Source organism: Vanellus vanellus (genome assembly GCF_965231255.1).
Source record: "Vanellus vanellus genome assembly, chromosome: 1".
NCBI classification, from domain to species: domain Eukaryota; kingdom Metazoa; phylum Chordata; class Aves; order Charadriiformes; family Charadriidae; genus Vanellus; species Vanellus vanellus.
The window spans coordinates 31,135,063-31,157,853 of NC_138905.1; the positions used below are offsets into that span (position 1 = coordinate 31,135,063).

A 22,791-nucleotide genomic window follows, 5' to 3' on the forward strand; every position below is an offset into this window, starting at 1 on the left:
TTCATTTCAACGGTCAAGATGTAGATATGGTTGGAGAGACATCTGTGAATGGTAATATTTCCAGCAGATTGCTTTGTAATCCAAAGCAATTTGGATTTTGTCAATTGCCTTCATAATCGTTTGTTAAGCTTGCAAACAAGACAGAGATAGACAGGGCAATAAATAATAAGGTGGCCAAGTCATTACAGCATGACCTGAATCACATGGTTACTGTCCAAAAACATGCTTTACAGAAAGTGAAGTTCAAGTAGTAGTCAAAACTATATTGGTCGACTGTTTTAGCAAGCAGTTTACTCAGAGTAACAGTTTAGATGTCACTTTTTGTATCCTTTCAACATCAGCTCCTAGGATGAAAAGGATGAGGGTTTTGCCTGAATATATAAAATAAATGGAATATTGGGAAATAGGAAAGAGATTTTGCATTAAGCCACCGTAATAATACCAGGTTACTCTACTTAATTTATTATTAAGTGTAATGATAATCCAAGCTGAATAGTACTGGTTTCGCATGTCTTTGTGCCAAGAAGAAAATGGAAGCATTGGAGGAAGTTTGAAGTAAGGTCACAAAAGTGGACCTGGAATTGGAAAACTAACTGTACAGTGAGAAGTTTAAGGACTTCTGGCTGATGAATCCAAGAGAAATTTAAGAAGAACTGTTGTGTCTAAATATTTCTGCATGAAGAAGAAATAAGACGTTGAGAGTTTTTCTGCCTTGGAGGAGAAGGCATGAAATTGAAGTTGGTTAAATTCAATTTTGAATGCAGATGCATTCCTAATAGCAAGGATAATTAAACTTTGGAGTAATTTCTCCGGATCTTAGACTCATTGTCACTCAGAATGAAAAGAAAAAAAAAAATATCTGTGGGCTGCAGCATTTAATTAAGGTGAACAGTACGGTCTCTTCTGGCATCGGAGCCTGCATCCCAGATGAAATATGTTGTTTTTAAGGTATCAAGATCATAATTCTTCATATATCTCAATAAGACTAAAGGCTGTGCGTAGTTAGAAGTGAAAAATAATTTAAGTTGTAAGGCACCTCTGGTGATTATTTAGTCCTACCGAGCACTCAACTCAAGGCAGGGTCAACTCTGAAGTGGGGTTAGGCTGCTCAGAGCCTTGTCCAGTTGAGCTTTGAGTATTTCTGTGATTCCCAGTCTTTCTGGGCAATCTGCACCACTGCTTAACCTCATGCAGTTTGAAAATATTTCTGGTATCCAAGTGGAGTTTCTCTTACTGCAACTGATGCTTTTTCCTTCCCTCCTTCTGCTGTGCACCTCTCTGAAAAGTCTGAATCCCTAATCACCAGTTAGATAAGAATAGCAATTGAAGTCTTTGTCTCATCTCTTATCTGCACAAACCCACTTTCCTTAGCCACTTCTGTTACGTTACTCTTCTGTTACTATTATTTTAGTGGTCCATCATTTTTTTCCAATTGTAAATACCTTTCTTGTACTGGTGGATCCAAAATGAACACAAATAATGGACCTGGTTACTGGATACATTTAATGCAGAAATTCTATACAATAGAAATTTACAACAGCAATGACAGCAAAAAAGAATAAAATAAGTGTGGTCATTTTTTTTTCCTCCACTATTATATTGTGAGTTATTTTCCACAACATCATAGAAATTGTCTCGGAACCTGTGATGTGATTAGATAAATGTTATGTTTACTATGAGATTCATTTTCTGCATACAGAAGTGTGGGATTTAGATAGAAATTATGGACTGAGAAAAAGGTGAAATGAACAGATTAAAAATGGTTTGGTTTAGAAAATGCATGCGTATATTAAGTAAATTTGCATTCTTGTACAACATTTAGAGTTGGATATATTGGATCTGTTTTACTATAGCTATAGTACTGGGAGGGGGGAAAGAATGGATATTGCTACATAGCTCCCACTGTACAGAGTTTGAGCATCAACTACTATGCTGGCAACAGGAAGCTCCTTCATCATAGGCCAAGGGCACAAAACTTTTTTTGAGGGTCAACATCTTTATCTGGTGTATGATGCAGCCATGTAAAACTCCTTGTTTATCTGATAAGGCAAGGCAGAAAATAAGGATGAGATATCTCCATTGCCTCTCTGTTTCCTCTTCCTCCAAGAATGTTTTAAAAGTAAAGCCACCAAAACTGTACTTTGACCTTCCCAATTCTGTAGGTATATTAATGCCATTTATTCTGGACTCCATCTACATTTTAGTTACTGCTGTGGCTATTTTCTGGATCCCCAAAAGGCTCAAGAAGGAGATAAACAACTAATTTTTCATCCTGTAGCAATTCTGGGAATTCCCAGAAGTGTAAACTGTAACTACGTAACTACATTGTAATTTTCGATCAGACAGAAATTAGTTTCGGGAAATGAAGAGGTCACTGATTGAATGGCTTTGGATCATAGTGTTAGACTAAGATCTCAGAAGCTCCCCCTTATCTTGTTTTATGGAGCTAAATCCTCAGTATCTGGCATTAACAGCATAAATAAAAGCAGAAATAATGTTTGTAAAAAAGATGGCCTTCATTATTTCAGTCTGTTCATGCTGTAACAACAGTGTTCATTGCTGCAGTTGTAGGTGACCATCGAATCGCAGAAAACCCAATCTGAAGTAAACTGAGAATAATCTGAATGCAAACTTCCAGCTGCGCCTAAACATCTTGCTTCTGTCTCATGAAAAGTGAAGCTCTGTGCAAGCAGTAATGTACTATATATACAGTATATATAGATATATACATATAAACAGTGAAAACTTTTCGCTTGCACTTTTCACTGCAGCTTATTATTTGTATTTGTCCTGTTCCAGAAAATGCTCGGTTAGTATCAAAATTGCAGTAATTTTCAAAAGTGAGCACAAAGCCCATGCAGGTTGACTAGGATAATGGATGGATAGCATTAAGCTATGTAGATCATCAAAGTATCTAATTCAAGCTATCTGTTTGAAACATATTAGTGGCTTATTCATTATGAGTTCACAGTGTAAGGTCTTACCGTCTTTCTCTAATGCATGCACCCAGAAAATCTGAGTGCTCATGCAAGGAAAAAGAAAATAAAAATTATTATATGTTGCAGTGTTTATTTAGTTGGACTTCACTGTTATTCAGGTCTAATTTCTTTCTTCTTTTCGTGATAGCTATTGTGATAATATCTGTTGAAAAATATAATTGCTTTTGGTGTGTCTGCTGTGTGTCTGAGCATCAAACATTTGTTTGATCATTATCCAGGATCGGTAGGTTACTTTTTTTTTATTTATTATAGAGACTGTGTGCTCAGCAGGGAATGATATCGCATAGCGTTTGGGGATGCATGTTAATATATCCTGTTGGAGAATCAACTGTCTTCCTTCACTTATCCTGCTGGGATCTTAGGATATAGCCTAAAAAGCCCTCTCTCTCTAGAAAAGCCTGTAGAATCTTCAGTTTCAAGCTCTTAAGCATGATTTGCGGTGGGCACTCTTGAGCAGAATACAGTTAGACAACTCAAAAATGAAAGAAGGGTCAAATCACACATAAAAACAATTGGGAATAATATGAAAATTTCATGATCGATCAAATGGTAGTTAGCATATGGAGCAGTTATCTAAAACTGTGCTAAGCAATATCCATTAGAGTAAATAAATAATTGAAATGATGGAAAAGTTTAGGAGCAATATTGTGACTCGTTTGCTTAACAAAGGAGAGAGCCTTCAGAGAATTGTCACCATTTTTATCTGACAGTAACTTGCTAAACAGTGGATTTTCCTGCTGGCTGGCTGGTTCCTCCTGTCTTTCCTGGCAAACATGTTTTGTAGTACTGCAATCCCATACCTTCACCTCTACTTAACCTAACTGTCTCGATTCCTTTTCCAACAAATGACCAAACGTGAGAGGCTTTAATCCAAAGTTAACGATGTCCTGATAATACAAGCATTTGTTTCTCTTCTTTTACTGTGGTTGAATTGCTCACTGTTTTTTAATGACAGCTGTGTGTGGATGAGGACTAGAGAGCTGAAAGTCAATAGAGAATAAGACAAACATATAGGTTTTGGAGAAGGAACCAGCAGCTAATTGTGGCAGGTTGCTTATGCTGAGTTGCTAAGGCTGCATCTGGAAAGCCACAAACAAATACATACCAAATGTCTAATTTTCCCTTTGTAAGTTGTTTGTCTTAAAACTCTGAATCTGGATTTCAACGACATAATTCATGTCTTTGTATGTGAGGCTGGGATTTCTGCATTGCACTGTGCATAAGCTTAAATTTTGGAACAAATTAGAAATTGTTGCTAAGGCAGAGTGAAATGTCCCATTATCAGAAGTTATTTCAGACGGAGAGGAAATTGCTCTTTTGTTCAGCCAGCCATCAAGTGATCTGTAGGTGAAGTTTAAAGAATTGTTTTGACAGATAAAATCAAAAATATTTATCAGTTTTGGATGCTACACAGGCCATTGCTTTTTGTATTATACAATGGTCATTCTCCCGAGGTGCTTGAACAAAGAATACTGCTGTTTAAAGAGAAATTGGTAACAATGAGTTATCCTCAAACTTGATGGCTTGAGGGACGCACTGCTAGATTTGTGTGTTCTCCATTTTTCTTCATGGAAAAAGGAAAAATGACTACGAGTGGAGTAGAATTCAGTCTGCATTTAAGAAGTGGATTTATTTCCCAGAGATGTTTTTCCTAATGCGTTCCTGATGTGCTGCTAGCTGCTACTTGTGCATTAATATTTGTAATGTGCTTGAGATTTTCGTAGTCATTCTGTTTCTACTTGCACTGATGTCTCTAATTCATGCATAGTGAAAAACGGTTGTATGTAGGCAAGAAGGTATTTTTACTGAGCAAAATGTAATCTTAACTTTTTGAGAGGCCAATTTAGAAAATCGTCAGACTGGTGGATGCCCTACGAAACATCAGATATGGGTCCAGCTGGCAAATGTATAGATGGTTATTATTAATTCATATTAATGATCTTTATATTTTCTGAGTGACATCTTTGGAAGACAAAATATTTTCATTGTGTGTAAGAAATCTCATCTTTTCCCACACAATAGCACTTAAAATTGACATGCCTGAATAGGACCTTTCATAAAAGGAGAGTGAAAAAACACAGTGTAATTTAGGAGAGGTGCAAACTGTTAAATCAACAGTTTCTTTTGTTTTTCTTTTTCGTCCTGTTTTGAGCAAATCCCATTTTCAAAGATTATCGTTTGTTCCCTCACTGATATCAGGGAGAGAGAAGTACTAAACAATTACTGGTTACAATGTTTTGGGGTTTTTTTTGTCCTTCATTGTTTAATTTGTTCTATACCTGCTGCAAAATTTCAAAGACAGAAATTGCCTATATCTGTGTGGTTTTGTGATTTCCATAATCGATGAAATCCCAGTGTTACACTAAAAACCTTTCAAGAAGGCATCACTATCCCTCACTTCAGAACTAGTCTCTTACCTCCTATTCAGTCACTGTGGCTCTTGAATGAATCATTCTGCTCTTCTCTTGAAAATCCTTGTTTTAAAATTGCCCGTGTTATTGGCCAGTTTGAGTCTGCTGCTCCCTCTCTTACCAGTCCTTTGCCATTTTCATGAATTACAATCAGAACATTAGGATAAAGTTTATTTTTAAACTATTCTGGCTTCAAACATTCAAAATATATTTATAATATATTTATGATAACTATCTATAAGGGTTTCCTTGACGTCTTTCTGCTAAATTAGGTATTTAGGTAAAATATGTCCTTATTGGTAGAAAAGAAACCACTCTTAGAACAAATACTCATCTTTCAGATTTAGAGCGATATTTAGTCGAGGTCATTAGAGGTTTTTTCACAAGGAGGGCAAATTAAGGGAGAGGTCAGTAATTACATTACAAGGTATACACACTAATCAAGTGCAAATTTGCTTACATGGGGAATTTCAAAGAAACCTTTGAAAGTAAGGTGTTAAACCAGAACACAATTTTGAAAGAGTAAACTTAAAATTTGTTTTCATTCAGTCTTTGAGAAATGCAGTTTGTCACATACATTGCATATTAGTATTTCCGTGACTCAAATTTTACATGAAAATATTGCAATCCGAGCCTAAATGAATTCAAAATGAAATCGATTAACAGTAAAGTAATTTTTGCAAATTTTTTTTATTTATAATGGCTTGTAATGATTAGGGCATGTTGTTCTTTCTTAGACTGTGCTCTGATTGAGAAAGAGAGGTGGTCAGTGTTCGACTGAGTGTGCATTGAAGTCTGCTAGGGAGCAGCATCAGAAAGTGCTGTGGATAGTCTGGATATTTGAATCATATGAGCATCTAAAACTCGATTATTTCCTCCCAAGACTGACATGTAAATATTATAAAAATGTGCATTCTCAGCCTGATAAAGAGCATGAAAGACAAGCCTGAACTGGATTGTGCAACTCTTTGGGTAAAATTAACGCTAAATAAATTATTACTGTGAATGAGATGATGATTTGAAAATTCCAGTGATGACTAAGGAATCAAAGTATGGTCCTTGTTGATGTTCACTGCTCTACACCGCTTTGTGAAAAGAGGATTCTCAGGTTTGGTAATCTGCAAAGTGAAACTATTTGATATTTTTAAATTCACAATTATGGTTCTTGAATTTTGTTTCATTACATTGAAATAGCAACATTTTCAAAATATATTGTACCACACAAAAAAGCCCAAAGCAATTTTAAAATGTTTGGAATACTTTTTTTGGCTTCATATTAAAAAAAATATTGAATAAGCCTGGAACTATTTTTCTTTTTAACTTTTGGAACTGAAAGTGAACTGCAAATGCCTTTAGTCATGCAGCACTGCGAAGTTTTTCATCCAGACTCATCTCAGCTTTGCTTTTTAAGGAAATGTAATCCTGGTGTGCTACCAGTTGACCAGAGATGAGCTCAAAGGTACTGCTCTGTTTTGAGGATGGCATGGCTGACGTTTTTAGGCATGAAAACTGTAATCCAAAGCTTTTGCTATTGCGTGTCTAGCAGTCTGTACTTGGAGTCTAATATACAGAACCCAGCATCAGCAGAAAATCAAAACTATTTGTTCATTCACTGACTTTCCTATATACAAACAGCAAATAAAAATATTTTTTAAATGATGTGAAAACACTCTACTAAGTTAGCATAGTTAATTGACTAAAAGTGAAGAATGAAAAAAAAAAAGCAGTAAAATATATAGAAAGGAATGAAATTTTATGGTGCACGTGTCTACATTAACCAGTGAAAACTGTGGTAGAATAACACTTCTAATCATCCTATCTATTAATATGCATCCAGGAAATTAGAGTACTCAGGCTAGATATGCAAGTTCACCTTTACTTTCTCATAATACTATGTAATGCATGATCAGAATCCACTCAATAAAACATGCCTATAGGAAAAGAACATATAATAATATTGCATTAAGAAGCTTTGGATAAAGCTGAAACTTTCAGAAAAGTTTACAACTTTTTTTAAACTTTCACAATTCCCTAGGCAAGATTTACCTAAATTAGTGACAGATATTAATATAGCGTAGGGAGATTTTTTTTTTTCACAAAGTGAGTGAATGACATAAATGTTTAAACACAATATGATAAGTTTGATGGGGAATTCAGGTTTTAATACATTAATCTATTTGCAAAGGTACCCTTTTCATTGGTAGTGGGACATTCTACTTTGAAAGTTGTGGAGTGTATTTTTCATGAAAGGTATGTTGATTATTGTGGTGTTTGTAAGCAGGTTGTTTTTCAGCATCTGCTTTTCAATGATGGTTTGCAATAAGAATGATTACAGTAGCTTCACATCAGGGTGGAACATCATGATTGATGCTATGTCAAGGAGAACATGGAATCTCCTAATGACTTTAATAGTGTCTATTTCTTTCTGGAATTTCTTTTCATTTTCTTAAAACAACGGGAACATTACTGACTGTATAACCTTATCCCCTGTCTCAGGTCTCCTAGAAACCCTGAACAGAAGATCATTAAACGAGTGATTGCTCTTGAAGGAGACATTATCAAGTAAGTATTTTAAGCCTTAGTCTCTGAGTCTTTATAAGAATAGTGCAGCATTTCAGTGGATTTTAAATCAGTATCCTAGACAACGAGAACTTTCTAGTATTTTCTTTCTATCTATTCTTAACAGGGATGTCAGCATTGTACTTGTCTCCTTTTTAATGAGAGGAGAAATGCTACACAAAACTGCTCACTCTCTCATGAAAGGTACATGGGTGCAAATAATGCTTGTTTCTTAGAATATCTCTTTCATGCATCAAGGCAGGTAATTGTACAGGATATTTTATATACGAATATAGGGCTGTGAGTTTTCATTTAGGGAGTCCAGCTGCTGTTTCATACTGTGGTTGGCAAATAAAAGTAGGAGTGTTTTAGAGGTTGAGTTTTTAAAATTTGTTTCAGATTTGGGGGATTTTAAAACTTTATTTTATTTTATTCTATTTTATTTTATTTATTTTTGAGACAAAGAACCCTCAGATGACTGTGTTCATTGCAGTGTATAGGACTCTGAAGGGAATATGGTGGAACTGATTTGGAGTAAATTATTCTAAAAAAAAAATAAAATTGTAGCAAGAACAGACTCTAGAGTGCTTCAAGACTTGGTTTATTCTGACAGATAGACCTTCCTTCTGGGGCTGGTTGGAAATAAATCACTAGTAGATGTAAATCAAAAGTTTTTGTTGGAACGCATTTTGATGAAAATGCTTGTTTGAAAGGGTTTCTTTTTCCCAGGTACAGAATGGAATTGGCATAGAGCCGGGAGGGTAAATCCCCAGTTTCCCACGCTAAGATATGAATGACCCTGGGAGCTCTCAGACAATATGGCAGACTGAGGCTCAATTCATTTAGATAATGATTCTTGCTCTGGTGTAGTGAATACAGAAGAAGTTCTTGGCAGCTGCAATTCAAATCAAGGATTTGAGTGTGGTCTCAGTAAGCCCTAGTTAAGAGCAGCACTCGTGGGCTTTTGGGCACTATGGAATATGTCTCTGTCTTTTTTTCTTTTTGCTCTTGCAGTTGATATAAATTCTGTTTTACTGAAAAATTCCAAATCATCTCAGTTTGAGAAATGAAAATAAATTCTGAATTTTCTGTTGAAGCAAAATAACAGTCATGAAGAAGATAATTTGATGGCCAAAAACTGTGGACATCTACAGCTAAAACTAGCTATCACTTTAAAGAACTAAAAACATAGGAGTAGTGTGTGCTACTGAGTTATTCCTTTTATAGATCTACATCCTTAAGAAGGTACTTATTCCTTGTTATAGTTGATATTAGTGCTGTAATTCATATAAGTGATAAGACTAATGTTCATGATTCAGTATTTCTCACTCATTTCTGTAGCAATGTCAAAAAGAGACAGCAATATAAGGCAACTTCAAGGGCTACTTTTCACTGTTCTATATTATTATCATATTTGTCTGAATTTTTGAAACTGGATGTAGTTTTTGATAATATGAAAGACATTTAATAACTTAAATTCCAGCTGTAGGAAATTAATTATGCTATACATTCAAATGCCTTAAGACTTTGAAATTTTCATTAACTTCTGTGGGTGTTCTTGGGCAAATGGACGAAGGTGTGGGGCATAATAGCTGTGAGAGTGTGTGCAGAATACTGATGAGCCTGTAGGTTAGTGAATCACTCATGGGTACAGAAGACTGTACAGTGATCCTCATTTGTCTTTAGTAAAACAGGTTAGATTAATTTATTGATAGAAATATTAATCTCAGTAATTCAGATGTGCATTTTTTTCTATTTGAACACATGAAAATTGTCCCAGAGCCATTTGTTTTAACTGTAGAAAGTAGTTTTTAGCTAAAGAATAGATTATTGGACTCTTATAACTTGTTAAGTTTTTATTACATATTATTGTCCCTTAGTTGTGTCTGTATAGGAGATAGCACGAGGGTAAAGCAAAAGCTTAGATAATAAGATAAACCAGCAAAGTTGGCAAGATTTTTTTACCTGCAAGCAGGTATGTGATTGGGATATTTGTGACTGAAACAGACAACTGGTAACTGAAAGCATGTATAGAAAACATAAATAGAAGATTTGACTCCTGCTTGATGTCTGAAGACGGTCTTTATTACAAGCCAAAAAGAATCGGTTTTGATATCTTAAGGTTTTATGTCTGTATATTTCTATATATTGAATTATTCCTGATCAGCATACAATGATGCTCTAAATTACATTGAAAGTAACACGGGTCATGTACAACAATGCATCTGAAAGTGTGGGACACTTCCCTATTGTTCTGACTCTTTTTTGGTATAGGTGAAACATGATGCAAAGCTAATATACACTGACCTTTAAGGAACATTTGAACATCCTCATTCCTAATATCAAGTCTTTGAAGCGGAGTATATATGCCTGTATGCTAAACCCCCCACTTCTTTAAGCCTTTGCTGCTCCATAGATCAATAAGACTTCCTTCTTGCTGAGAAAAGATCCGGTTGCACTACAGAGCAGTTATTTCAGTTCCAGGGTACAGAAAAGTGGGAGTCATGAGTTAGATATGGTGGGGTTCTAGCACTTACGGGGCTGTTTGTGGGTAGAGTGGTTTTGCGGAGAGGTGGTGGTTATACAGAGAGCTGTGTTGTGTTGAACATTTTATCTGGAAGATCAGTGCCATGTACAAAGTCTATCTGTTGCTCTGCAAATTTTGCTCCATGTCATGTGGCAGAATTAATTCATACATGCTTTCAATGGTGAGTCCTCCAGTTTCTGTTGTGAAGAAAGGTTTGCAAATAATTGTGGGCTGGAAGGTATTTTCATTGAGTGCTCCATGAGATAGGTCATAGACGATATGATCTGCGAGCTGTAGTTATGCTTTCACAGATGAATGAGTTATCTTTAGTCGATCTATTTGCTGCATGATTAGGGATGATTAGTCACAAGACTGCTGTGTTTTCTCATGTTATCAATTAAAATAACTTAGTTAGCATTTTACTATTTATTAATTACCGAAGGTAATGAAAGATCAAATAGGCAGAGCCATTAGTACCACAGGAAACGTTCCTTATATTTTGAATTGAGTTCAGGTGTTATGGCTCCACAGCAGCAAAATCCTGGTTTTCAGTTCTTCATTTCTAAAAGCATTAAATAAGATAAAAATTGTGACTTTTGAAAATAATAATGACTGACTTCTAATTTGTGAAAAGGAATGTAGGTGAGAGATCTATAATGGGTCCATTTCAACCTTTTATTTTGCATTTTTCAGGTCAGACATTATAGACTACACAGTACTTCACCTTTTAAAATATGCTTTGAGGGATTGAAAAACGCTACGAACTCACTGAATAAAAATTCTGGCATTTCAACTTTCTGTTATTGTTTCCAGTCTAGGTGGTGGTCCTGGTGAAGTGATTTTGGTAGTGTCTTGTAAATCCCTGGAAGCATGTAGTACATTCCACAAACCTATAACAGGCAATTTAATTTGGAGAAGCTAGTAAAATGTCCTCCTCAAAAGGATTTAAAGAATAGACAGAAAATCACCATTTAGCCCTGGAGAATGAATCTGTAGGTCAACATGTATATAGACAATATTGCAAAGTGTAGCTCCTGTAGATCAGGTTTTGTTTTGTCTTCCATGGATTCACAGGAGAATTAGCTTTAAGTAAGAAATCATTACAACGGTTTGTGAAGACTGTTTAAATTATAATTCTTCCAAAAGAGGCCTTCTGTTAAAGTCAATATAATCTAATTTGTTAAAAAATAATGTTGGTATTATAAAACACTTTGAATAACTTGAAATTAAACTTATAAAAACTCATTTATCTTAAATGCACGAGTGGAAATTCAAAAATCTATAGTAATCTATCACAGATGAGTTATGGTATGTTTTCAGTAACACAAATAAATGAAGGTTTATGCAAAGTAAACCAAAATTGGGATTAAAGTAGTAATATTTAAAATTAAGTCTGTTCAGTAACTTGCCGAACTAATTTGTTTTCCTTTTGTCTGTCACAGTTGCACAGGTCTGCAGGAGCTTGGTGTGATAATTCTATTTCTTTCATCTAATTGTTTGCTTCTTAATACTGTACCTGATTTAAGAATGATTTGTGACCCCTTGGAAAAGTAATTTTAAGAAGTTTTGTCCAAGGACATTGTTAGGCTATTTACTACTTTTTGTTGGGTACACATGGGATTTTATTAAGCCAATGAAGCCTTTTGTTAGGTTACAGTTATACTGCTCTATCATGACTCTTCAGCATTGACCGTATCCTTTCCAGTCTCCTAAATAGAGTTTCCATTGATTTTGATTCCATTTCCACATGCAGAATCTTTGCATGACTGGACTCCATTTCTGTAAATGCAAATGATGGGAATGTATATTGGTACAGAGTCTTTAAGCTATAAAAACAATCTGACAAACCCAGGATGAAGATTTTCTGTATCCATAATGAATTTCTAAGGTTCTGTAGATCTTTAGGCCCAGTAGTGAAGGTCTGCAAAGCTGGATTTCTAAAACTGGGCATTCTTCATTCTCATTACAAAATATGGAGAAACGTTTTTGCTTTGCATTAGATTTTGGTTGCCTAATATTTGAGGAAGGTGCATGAAGAGACAGAAAGAATAAGAATAGATAGTTGAATTTCAGGAAAAAATGTACAAACGTGCTATCTTTTCAGAAAATATAGGGTAAAATAATTTTTCATGAAGGCAAAAGATAGGAAAATGCAAAAAGTTAAAAGACATGGTTTTCCAGACTAATTTTTTTACTTTTTTTTCCCCACATTGGAAAGTGTGAATGTTAATATTATAGCAGTATTTACTTATTGTTCCATGCAGTAATGTCTTAATTCCTTTAATATCCATAAGATTTTAAAGACCTATTTTCTTCTTAAGAGTACAGATAGCAACAGTAAGATTGCTAAAAGGTCGCGTAGTTCAATACCATTTCTTTGATATTTCAGTTGGTTTCATCTGTCCAAATTCACTGAAAAGAATGGAGTTATAATGTAGACCCAGTGTGACCTCTGCAACTCTTAATAATAAAGGAAAAAAGACAATGTAATACGATTCTCTGAGATTGTACAGAATTTGCAGTGTTGGCTTGTCGAAAAAAGAAACAACTTACCGTATTACCTCTGAAGCGAAGAGGTTTGATTTGCACAACACAAAGAGACAATAAAAGAGGGACCATCAATAACAGTAGTTTTCACAGTTACTATTCAGACTAAACCCAAAAGAACTAAAAATTGAATATGTAATTGCAATTGCAATACATACTCGACTACTCTCTACTAGTATGCATCTGAACCAAGACACAAATGACAGCTGCATCTACAGTAGGGAGAAAGGGGGGGGTTATTATTTCTTCATTTTTTTCTTCTTTTTTTTTTTTTATTTTTGCTTTAATTAGAGAAGCGGCACTCTAAAATGCAAAAAGCAGCATGTCTTTTAAGATGGCATATCTGTGAACACTGTGCATAACGAGTCTCAGTAGTGTTCAAAGACTATTTTAATCTGCCAGTGTAATAAACAGTGGGGAGGTTTTTAAAATGCTCTGTAGGCACCTTGGAGTAACATTTCTCATGGCGTTCAGTAGATCCCTGTGCTCACACAGCCCATGGTTATCATGAAGTATACACCAGTATATGCAGGAAGTCTATCTGCAGACACTTATTGCCAGCATTAGCTGTAACTGTGTGAAGTACCGTTCTATCTTGTGCTAATATATATTATAGAATTAAGAGAAAAGAGGCAGATGCACTTTATGTCTTTATCATTGAAAACTACAAGGGTGGAGAAGAGAAATCTGGGAGAGGAGTCGGGAAAAGTACTGTTGAATTACCATGGCCCGTCTGGACTGTGCTTACTCCAGCACCTGAGAGCACGTGACTTTTGCAGTGCAAATATCCAGCAGACTTGCGGTCACCAGTTCGCTTCTGACTGGCTTCCATGTGCCAGACGCTGAGTAGAGACCAATGCAAGAATGGATAATACTACTAATAGGCAGGTCTTTTTTTTTCTATGAAATTATATTCTAGGATGTTGAGGCCTTTTGATAGGTTTTGAACACAAACATTATGAACAGGGCTGTGATACACACAAATGCTGTTTTAGGAAAAGAAAAATACCGTTGTGTCATAGACCACACATAGACTTCTGTGTCCAGTTTTGGGCAGGAAAGACATCAGTAATCTGGAACAAGTTCAGCGGGGGGCCCCAAGCCCTCAGGCTGGTCAGGGGCTGCAGCACTTGCCCGGTCAGGAGGGGCTGGGGAAATGGGACTTGTTCAGCCTGGAGAAGAGGACGCTTTGAGGTCACCTAACAGCAAACCCCCAGTACCTATGGGGAAGTTAGCAAGAAGGTGGAACCAAGCATAGTGGTGCAGTGGGCATAACTTGAAACAAGAGAGGTTCAGACCTCAGAAGAATTTTCTCCATGAGGATGGTCAGGCTGTGGGGCAGTTGCCAGAGAAGTGGTGGTCTCCATCCTTGGAGGTGTTCAAGGCCTGACCGGATAAACCCCTCAACAACCTCACTTGGTCATGTATCTAACCCTGGTTTCAGCAGGAGGTTGGACTAGAGACCCACTGAGGGCCCTTCCAACCTGAATTATGCTATGATTCTATGAATATGCCATTAATTTCAGAGGGTTAGAAGAGGCTTTACTGAAAAGTAAAATTACTGAAAAGAAAATTGGTTCTGTTTTAGCTGAAACCAGGACAATCTGATACAGAATTTCAAATGCGTTACGCCACATTCAGAGGAATGTTGTCTTTGTTAGAAGCTTAAACGAATGCCGTGTATTCATCTCATTTAAGAGAGAATGTCTTTTGTAGGCATTTTTCTTTAAAGAAACACATTTGATTTCTGTTTCACTGGAAGTTGATTTGCTGCCAAGACATCAGATGGTTAGAAAAGACATGCATACAATATAATCATCTCAATGGGAAGCTCAATAGGTTGTCTTTATGAAGATTTTAAAAATAAGTGAGCAGCAAGTAAATAAAATGCACTAACACTTGAAAAATCCAATAGTTAATAAAGTGCTTTCATGTATTTTAATTTTCACAGACTTTTTCCTTTCTAAGCTATGGATACAAATGTCATTGGTGGCCTGAAATTTGGCACTGAAATCCATACTTAGGAATAAAAAGATGTATTTAGTAAAAATGGTCTTTGTCCTGAGCAGTTTGAGCAGTTTAGGACTTCATCTTCTCAATGTTTAGATGGCTGCTTAAGTAGTTTCTGCATAGAAGTTGAGCTGCATGTGAACTCTGATGCTCATCTGTATGTATTGCATTAAAAGCTCAGTATGACAAGAAGAAAGATGGGGGTAGGAGGAAGGATATGGTATTAAACCCATTTTATAGAAGAGGAAGTCAGGATGAAAGACTATGTCGTAGGGTTATGCTCATATAAGAACTGTGTGGGACAGCCATTAACTGAACTCCCTGCGTTCCTTTTCTCAGAAAATGAACAATAAGTTCATGTGGTTGTCAGCAGCGTATTTTTATAGATGTACTGGAAGGCAAACAAGGTTCAGGACCCAGTAATTCTGTGCGCTTTCCTCCTGTATACTGAAAGGACAAGTTTTATTGGCTTGAGCAGTATTAGGATCAGGGATATCGTTATGTTTGCAAATTGAAGGAACGCATACTGAATCAGAAGGGTCTACTGTGAATAATGTAAATAAATCTTACTGGTCATTTTATTTTACAGCAGTGCAAGTGTCCTCTCTCTATCTTAATTGAATATATATAGGGTGCTGCAGTCAGCTGATGACACAGTGAAAGAGTTGTATCCACCTACCAATAATAAGTAGAAAACTATCTTGCGAACTAGACTCAGTATGGGGTTGTTTCATTACCTGCATCATTATCCTGGCTTCGGAGTTCCAAATGATTACTTTTTTTTTTTTATTTTATTTTTTTATTATTTTCCCCTGTATTCCTTTGTCTCCTTTGAATGAAGAATTAAGCAGTCTCTCTGTTCGTTTCAAATCAAGTAATGGTCAGGTAACTGCAAGGAACTGAGTTGGTGGTTTTTAAAGGTATTACTTTTCTCTGCTCTCCTTCCATTCCTACACACACGTGCACTCGTCCCTCCTTCCTTCCATCCCCCACAGCTGGAGATGCTGCTCCCTCATGTGATTCAATTAAACTGACCACATGCATGATACTACTCCAGTCTAATGAAGAAGAATAATTTCCATCTGCACTCACGTGTAAGGAAACAACAGCAGTCGCATCGTTTTTGATGCTGTATATGAAAAAAAGCATAGCCGGCCTCCAAAGCGCTCTTCCTAAATGCTCATCTTGCCAATGCTTTCACCTGGGCTCCCTTTTGGAACTGCTGAAGGCAGCTTAAATGAACACCATGTACTTGGCAGTGCGGTGAGCGGACAGGGCCCACGTGTCTGCTTACCAACTCCTGCTGAAGCACAGTAACTTCTTAAAACGCACCGCCACTGCCATTTGCGATCATCTGAACGTACTCTCATAGGATCATCTTAGCTCTGTTAACATTAAAGGAAATAGGCCAATTTCGTCTAAATACATATCTGGTTAAAACACTTTTTGGAATAAGAACATATGTAAAGAATAGAAAAAAATGTCACCTCTTCAAAGATTTGTAGTTGATTTTATACATGTCATATTTTTCTGTCGAGTGGAGTAATGGATAAAAAAATATATATAGGATGAACGGATGATGTTTTATGTATTTATTTATTTATTTATTTAGAAAAATAGTGTAAAGTTTCCTATTTGTTTCCTGCTTTTCCTCACTAGGTTTACAGCCTGACAAAGTTCTTTAGTGCCAGTGCATATTTTATAGCACTGTCTGTCAGCCATAAGCAATAACTGCCCGTGTTTTAATTTGAAAATTTTGAAATTATTGTGCTTGCTATTATGTAAAGCTTGCAAATATATGTTGGCAGAAATATTAATTGTAAGTTGCTCATTTAAAAAGATTGCCTGCGTAGTTGTGCACTGCAAACTGATCTTGAAATGAGGGCCTGAATAGTTCACAGTAGCAGAACTAATAAGGTTTGGAAATTGATCACTCCAGTGGTTATGAGATTCAAATGAGAATAGGAGGGAAAATGACTATTATCTTTTTTCATTATTATAGAACTGACTATTGTTGACATTCTGCTTCTGTGAAGTAAATTGTGTGATGAAACTGTAGTGTATTTTGGGTATAATGGGTAACAAATCATTAAGAGGGGTCTCCAGCATCTGTGCATAGGGGAGCCAAAAATATTTTCTGCTTTACTGTGGTTTGTTGGCAGTGATTGCACAAATAATTTCTGCTTGCTGACCATTATGCCACAAGCTTTTTAATATGCAGCCAAAAATGTATTATGATAAACTGTATGTCATGTATTTCTAGAACTTCAGGTATATCCCAGATAGCATTTCTAATGACTAGTTTTCAATTTTGTATATATAGCAAAAATAAATTACTATTTAATCATTTATTATAACATGAATGGGAGCAAGTGATAAATGCTGAAAAAGATTCTGATAGGATTTCCTGTAATTGAAAACCAAAGCACAGTGCCCTACTAGTAGAAGTGGGAGTCTAATAAGTGATGGACCTCTAAAAGAGATAGAATAGAATAATGGATGAGGAAATCAATGAACAGATTAGAAATAGGTACGTACCTAAAAAAGAAAGGTGACCTTTAATGGATTTCAGGGGACTGACTTGGTGATTGGCTAAATTAATCACAGTTCCACTGCTAGTGCAACTTTCTGTGCAAAAAGCCCAAAATTGCCTACATGCAACCTTGTGGAAATGGATGGCATGTATAATTAAAAGTAGCAGTATCATGGGTCTATTCAGGAATATTATGGAGCGTGTCTTGTCATATTTCCGATATAGTATATGTAGGTATGACCATATTTAAAAGAAGGATTTAGATTTCTAGTAATGAAAGTCCTTCTACTGTTTCTAAAGCTTATGCAGTAGTTAAAACTTTAATTAAACAGGTTTTCAAGAATGGGGAATAGAGACTAAGTTCATAAACCAGACAGATATGCTTTGTAACTGAAGAAGAAAGCTAATTAAGCCAAGCATAGCAGCATAATATTAATTTTTAAAAACACTTCAAGCATATTTGTAGTAAATCTTGCCACAGCTATTGCATATTTCCTAATGAGTTATTCTACAGTTTAGGTTCAGCATGTATGCTGCCAACACTCCATAGCCAGGTAAAAAATTGTGTCCTTCGGCATTATGCTAATGTTTATTTCAGCACAGTTAACTCTTTGAGCCCAATTTATGAAAAGAAAAGGGCAAAAATGACAGAAAGGAATTTTTAGGTACCAGAATATTTTTCACTCCTGTAAGTTTTATGCAGCTGGTGTTAATTCTAGTTTCTTTGCAAGGAGACAGAGGTTAATATGGAGTGCTTGCTGGACTCTATCAAGTGCTCTCTCACATGGGATAGAAGAGGACTCAATTTTGTCTTTGTATGGAAAGCAATTATGGGAATTACTGAGCTGCTATATTTCCTTCCATATGAAGACAAAATTCAACGACATGTTTTTACATTGTCAGATTTTGATAGTTAGTTGAAAGCACTTTCTGATGTGTGGCTGCAGTGTTTGTTTTCGCTTCTACGTTTCCTCAAACTATTTATCTAGAAAATCTTGAACATTTTGAATTATTTGAGAGATGTGATAAACCTGTTAGGAAGTTGCTTCTTTGGTTGAGTTTCTGTATTTCCTAAACTAAAGAAAGCTTTAGTTTCCTGACAGATTACTGAGAGATCACTAAATATTGTCTTCTGCTGGGAAATTTTGATGATGTTTGAACAGGTTCAGTTAGATCAGCTTTAGATATGTTCTCTTGGGATCTCAGCTACACAGAATCTGAAAATTTGAGTCAATTTTTGAAGTAATTACAAATGCCTGATGACTTTTAAACCAAACTGTTTCCCTCAGTCAATTCAAATACTCCTTTTTTCAGAGAATATAAAAGTATAGTTGATATTGAATTTTTCATAATTACTTTCCTTCTGGCTGGGCCATATAGACTTAAACTGTTTGACAGTAGCATCCTTAATCTTCTTTCCATCATTCATGCTTGAGATTGTCCAAACATAGGCAAAAACTGCAGATATATCAAGTGTTGCAAACGTGTAGAGATTTTTGTAAAAGGCTTCTTAACATCTGGATTATTCTCTCTGTTGCTCAAAGGCTAAGCAGACAGACTTAGCTGTGAGGTCCATACCTGATGGTATACATACTCCTAATGAAAAAAAATAACTTTCTTTGAAATTAAAAAGAAAAAAGAAATAAAAACGAGAGTGAGAAAAAGAAAGAGAAGAGAAAGCTGCACCAGTGGCCAGCTGGAAAGGAAGAGACTGGGATATCTCCAGGCAAGACTCCTCTTCCCATCATTTTCTCCGGCGCCAAAGTTATTCCCCTGAACACTTCCCACAGTGACTATACAGTTACAGTGGGACCACCTTGGTCTCCCTGATGGTTTCTCGTACACGTTACCACTGATGGTGCTGACTGCAGCACACTGATTGGGTGCAGATGTTGCACTCCTTTAATTGGTTGTGAAGCTCTGTGCATGTGTATTTCTGGATATAGCTTCTGGGCTATTTAAATAATAATTATGTACTGATGTTATCTACTAAACTCTGCATATTCCTGACCACAAAGTTATAAACCAAAAGATACGAAGTGAGAGGTTAAAGAGGGGCAGGAGGAGAAAGGGTGACTTAAACATCAGTCATAATCTGTTCCCATGAGAAACCCAAAATCAGAGACATATCAAAGTCTTGCAATTCAGTGACACGAGGCCATGAGGACAAGAACATTTGGGAGAACAAGGTAAAAGTATTGCCACAGCAGCCTTGGGGCATGTAAGTGAAAGACAAGAGTCAAAAGCAGACTTCAGTGCGACAAGTGAAAGGTTACAGGACTGTAAAGGGAAAGCCCCGTGTTACAAACCTTAAAACACAGGGCAACATCTGTACCTTTCATTTCTCCGTGGCTAATGTGAATTTTTATGATGGCGATGAAAAAGAAAAGCCAGACCATTGCGTAGGTTATTTGGGACTCATTATTTAGCGTGAAGACTTAAAAATTTTGCATGGACAGAACTAACCATTTACAGTAGAAATACCTGCATCAACAGTTAATCAGCTAGTATAGTGCAGTATAGTGTAACTCATCCTGTAACCCCCCTTCTTTTCTTCTGATTTTTAGGAAATGTTTTAGGAAATTATGTTTCTGTTCTCTCCTGCTGGCCCTCACCCCCCCATGCTCATGTATCCTCTATACATCTTTGTACCAGTGCTAAAGTCAGTCTGTAAGAGCCTCTGCATAGGTAATTGTGTTCTGTTCCTGTGTATCCTTTGAGGTACATAACAGATTTTGAGGAGTCTTTTAGAAATATTTACAGATCTGTATACACTACCCCTTCATACACAGGCATGTGAAGATCATTTTGAACATGCCAAAATATGTTAGACATCTACTCTTTGGCCCAAGGTTGTCTTTTACCAGAATTTAAGAAATTTCTGTCAAGCTTCATCTTTTAGCTGCTCAATTGTTTTCTGCTGTACTGAACTGTTAGATGCTGACTTGTTGCCAGGACAAGGGCAAGAGATTAGCATATGTTGCCGAAGGATGTTTTTTCCTTCTTCTCTTAGTGGCTATTTCTTTAGGTGTTGAAATAAAGTGTTTCCTGCTATGAGCACTTTCCATGTTGTGTATTCAGTGCTGAAAGAAAATAATGTAATTTGTATTTGAAATTTTTGAATCCAAGGTCTTCTATACTAGACCATTGAAGTTGAGTGATGAATTAAAAAAGCCATTCTGTACAACCTTTAATTTCCAAAGGAAAACTGTAAGTTTTACAGGCTTTATAGATTCAGTTGCTTAAACATACCTGTCTAGTGGCATTTTAGATGTCCTAGTTATCCTGTCTGGTCTTATAAGCTACAGTTTCAGAAAGGCACAGTTGTCTTGAACTTGTCATGAGGATGTCTCAGTAGACTACCTAAAATAGCACCAGTCACTTATGTGTGGGCACACGAGTCACTCTTCATAACAAATTAGCTGGTTCATAAGCAGCAATTAAGGATATCATGCTGAAGTTCTGGCAAACATCCAGCAATCTTTGGGGGTTTAAATCTTTGAATCATTTACTGTATACAAATTGTTCTTTGAATTTTCTTGTATGTATGTGAAATTAGCTTAAGGATGGTGTACATCTTCAGAGTGTAAGGAGTACACCTTTTAACAGCTATTTATATTTGAATTATTCCTTATTACCTATTTGAATTATTCCTTGTCACCTAAATATCCTTACCAGTTGATATTTGAAGAATGGTTAATGGTCGAAGAGTATCCCTGATGTCGAGGTGTGTGGCCAGCTTCCAGTATAATTGTCTTGTAGACATTATTTAACATGTGATGCTGGGAGAGCTGCTTTGCTCTGGAAAAGTAATGTGTATAGAACACTGGCTGTGACAGTCTACAGTAAGGACAGAAACTGTGAAGGCTCTGTTTTTGCTAAATTTATAAGCCCTTCTAAATATTTTATATAGTGTACATGGATTTTCAATTTGGATAGAGAATACATATAAAGACATATCTACTCATACATATATACATATAAAGACTTATCTACTCATATAAATGTTTTTATGTATATGTGTAAAAGTGTTGTATATATGAATGAGAAAAAAAACCCTGCCAAATTTGTCAAGAATCAAGAGGTATAAGATAGGTCTGTGAGGAACAGAACTGAAAAATACATTGAAATGAATCATGATTCAGCTATTCCAACTTAGATTCTGTGTTGTCACTTTACAGGCAACTGAAGCTTTGAGTCTAAATATAAATTAAGTGTATAATATATGCTTAAACACATTGACTTTAATTACAAGAAATTCAAAACATCCGTTACTCACTGGAGACAAATTCTGCTTATATTAAATAGAACCAGATAAACTTCGTGTCTCTCAAAACAAGGAGAGATTGCTAAGCTGGTGTTCTGAAGTACCTGAAACTCTCTATCTGACAGTCACAGCGGCTGGCAATGAATGCAAATTTGAAACCAAATTAAGTTGAACAACTCGAGTTGTTTTGCTTTCACTCTTGTTGGGCTTTGTTTGGTAAAATTATACAACAAAGGTACTGTCATGAACAGGACATTTCTGAAAACAGGATTTGCATCCCTCAAGATCTGCAGAAAGAATGAAATGTGTCACTTATTCTGAAAATGGGACATTTCACAGAAATTGCCCATGAAATTCAGATTAAATTGGACATAGTTATTTTATTTTCAGTTTTTACCTCAATTTTCAAGTATTGCACAGGTACAAGTGTGATTTTCTACAATAGTTATTTCTAATGTCAGACATGTAAACATCATCAATTGCGATCACCCTGCAAGGTGCTGTGCAGAGAGATTGTTGGATAGGTCAGCAGTTGAGGGATAATCAGAATCATTAGTCATGTTTATTCCCTGTCAGCATTTCAGATACTGTAATTAAGTTAGGTATAAAGATCTTACTACCGAATGGTGTCTAGTCCCCAAAGAAAGACACAATACACTGTGAATCTCTAATTCCAAAATAAAAGCTGTGGTACAAACTGGAGCTTCACAAAAGAAATCATGTTTGCAAAATAGAATGGAGTTCCAGTTTCACACACATGTGTCTCCGCTCCATCTCAGCTGTGTTCTGATTATCCTCATCTTTGGATATTTAAAATAAAATGAGTCTCAGTTTTTAACCAAATCACCGTCAGTTACTTTTAATGTTGTTTTAAAAGTTTCCTTAAGTCTTGACTACATGAGTCACCGCACCGCGCTCACATCAGCATAATATCAGAA

General features: G+C 36.0%; 1 protein-coding gene across 1 annotated transcript in view; it reads left to right on the top strand.

Annotated features, from left to right (window-relative positions):
• The window catches only part of IMMP2L (inner mitochondrial membrane peptidase subunit 2), a gene marked incomplete at its 5' end in the record, with an annotated part of 478,429 nt that overhangs the window by 307,939 nt on the left and 147,699 nt on the right, over window positions 1-22,791 (top strand). Inside the window, one exon of the mRNA XM_082492739.1 lies at window positions 7,907-7,972. Within this exon, the coding sequence (XP_082348865.1) occupies window positions 7,907-7,972 (66 nt within the window). The remainder of the gene's footprint in view (window positions 1-7,906; window positions 7,973-22,791) is intronic.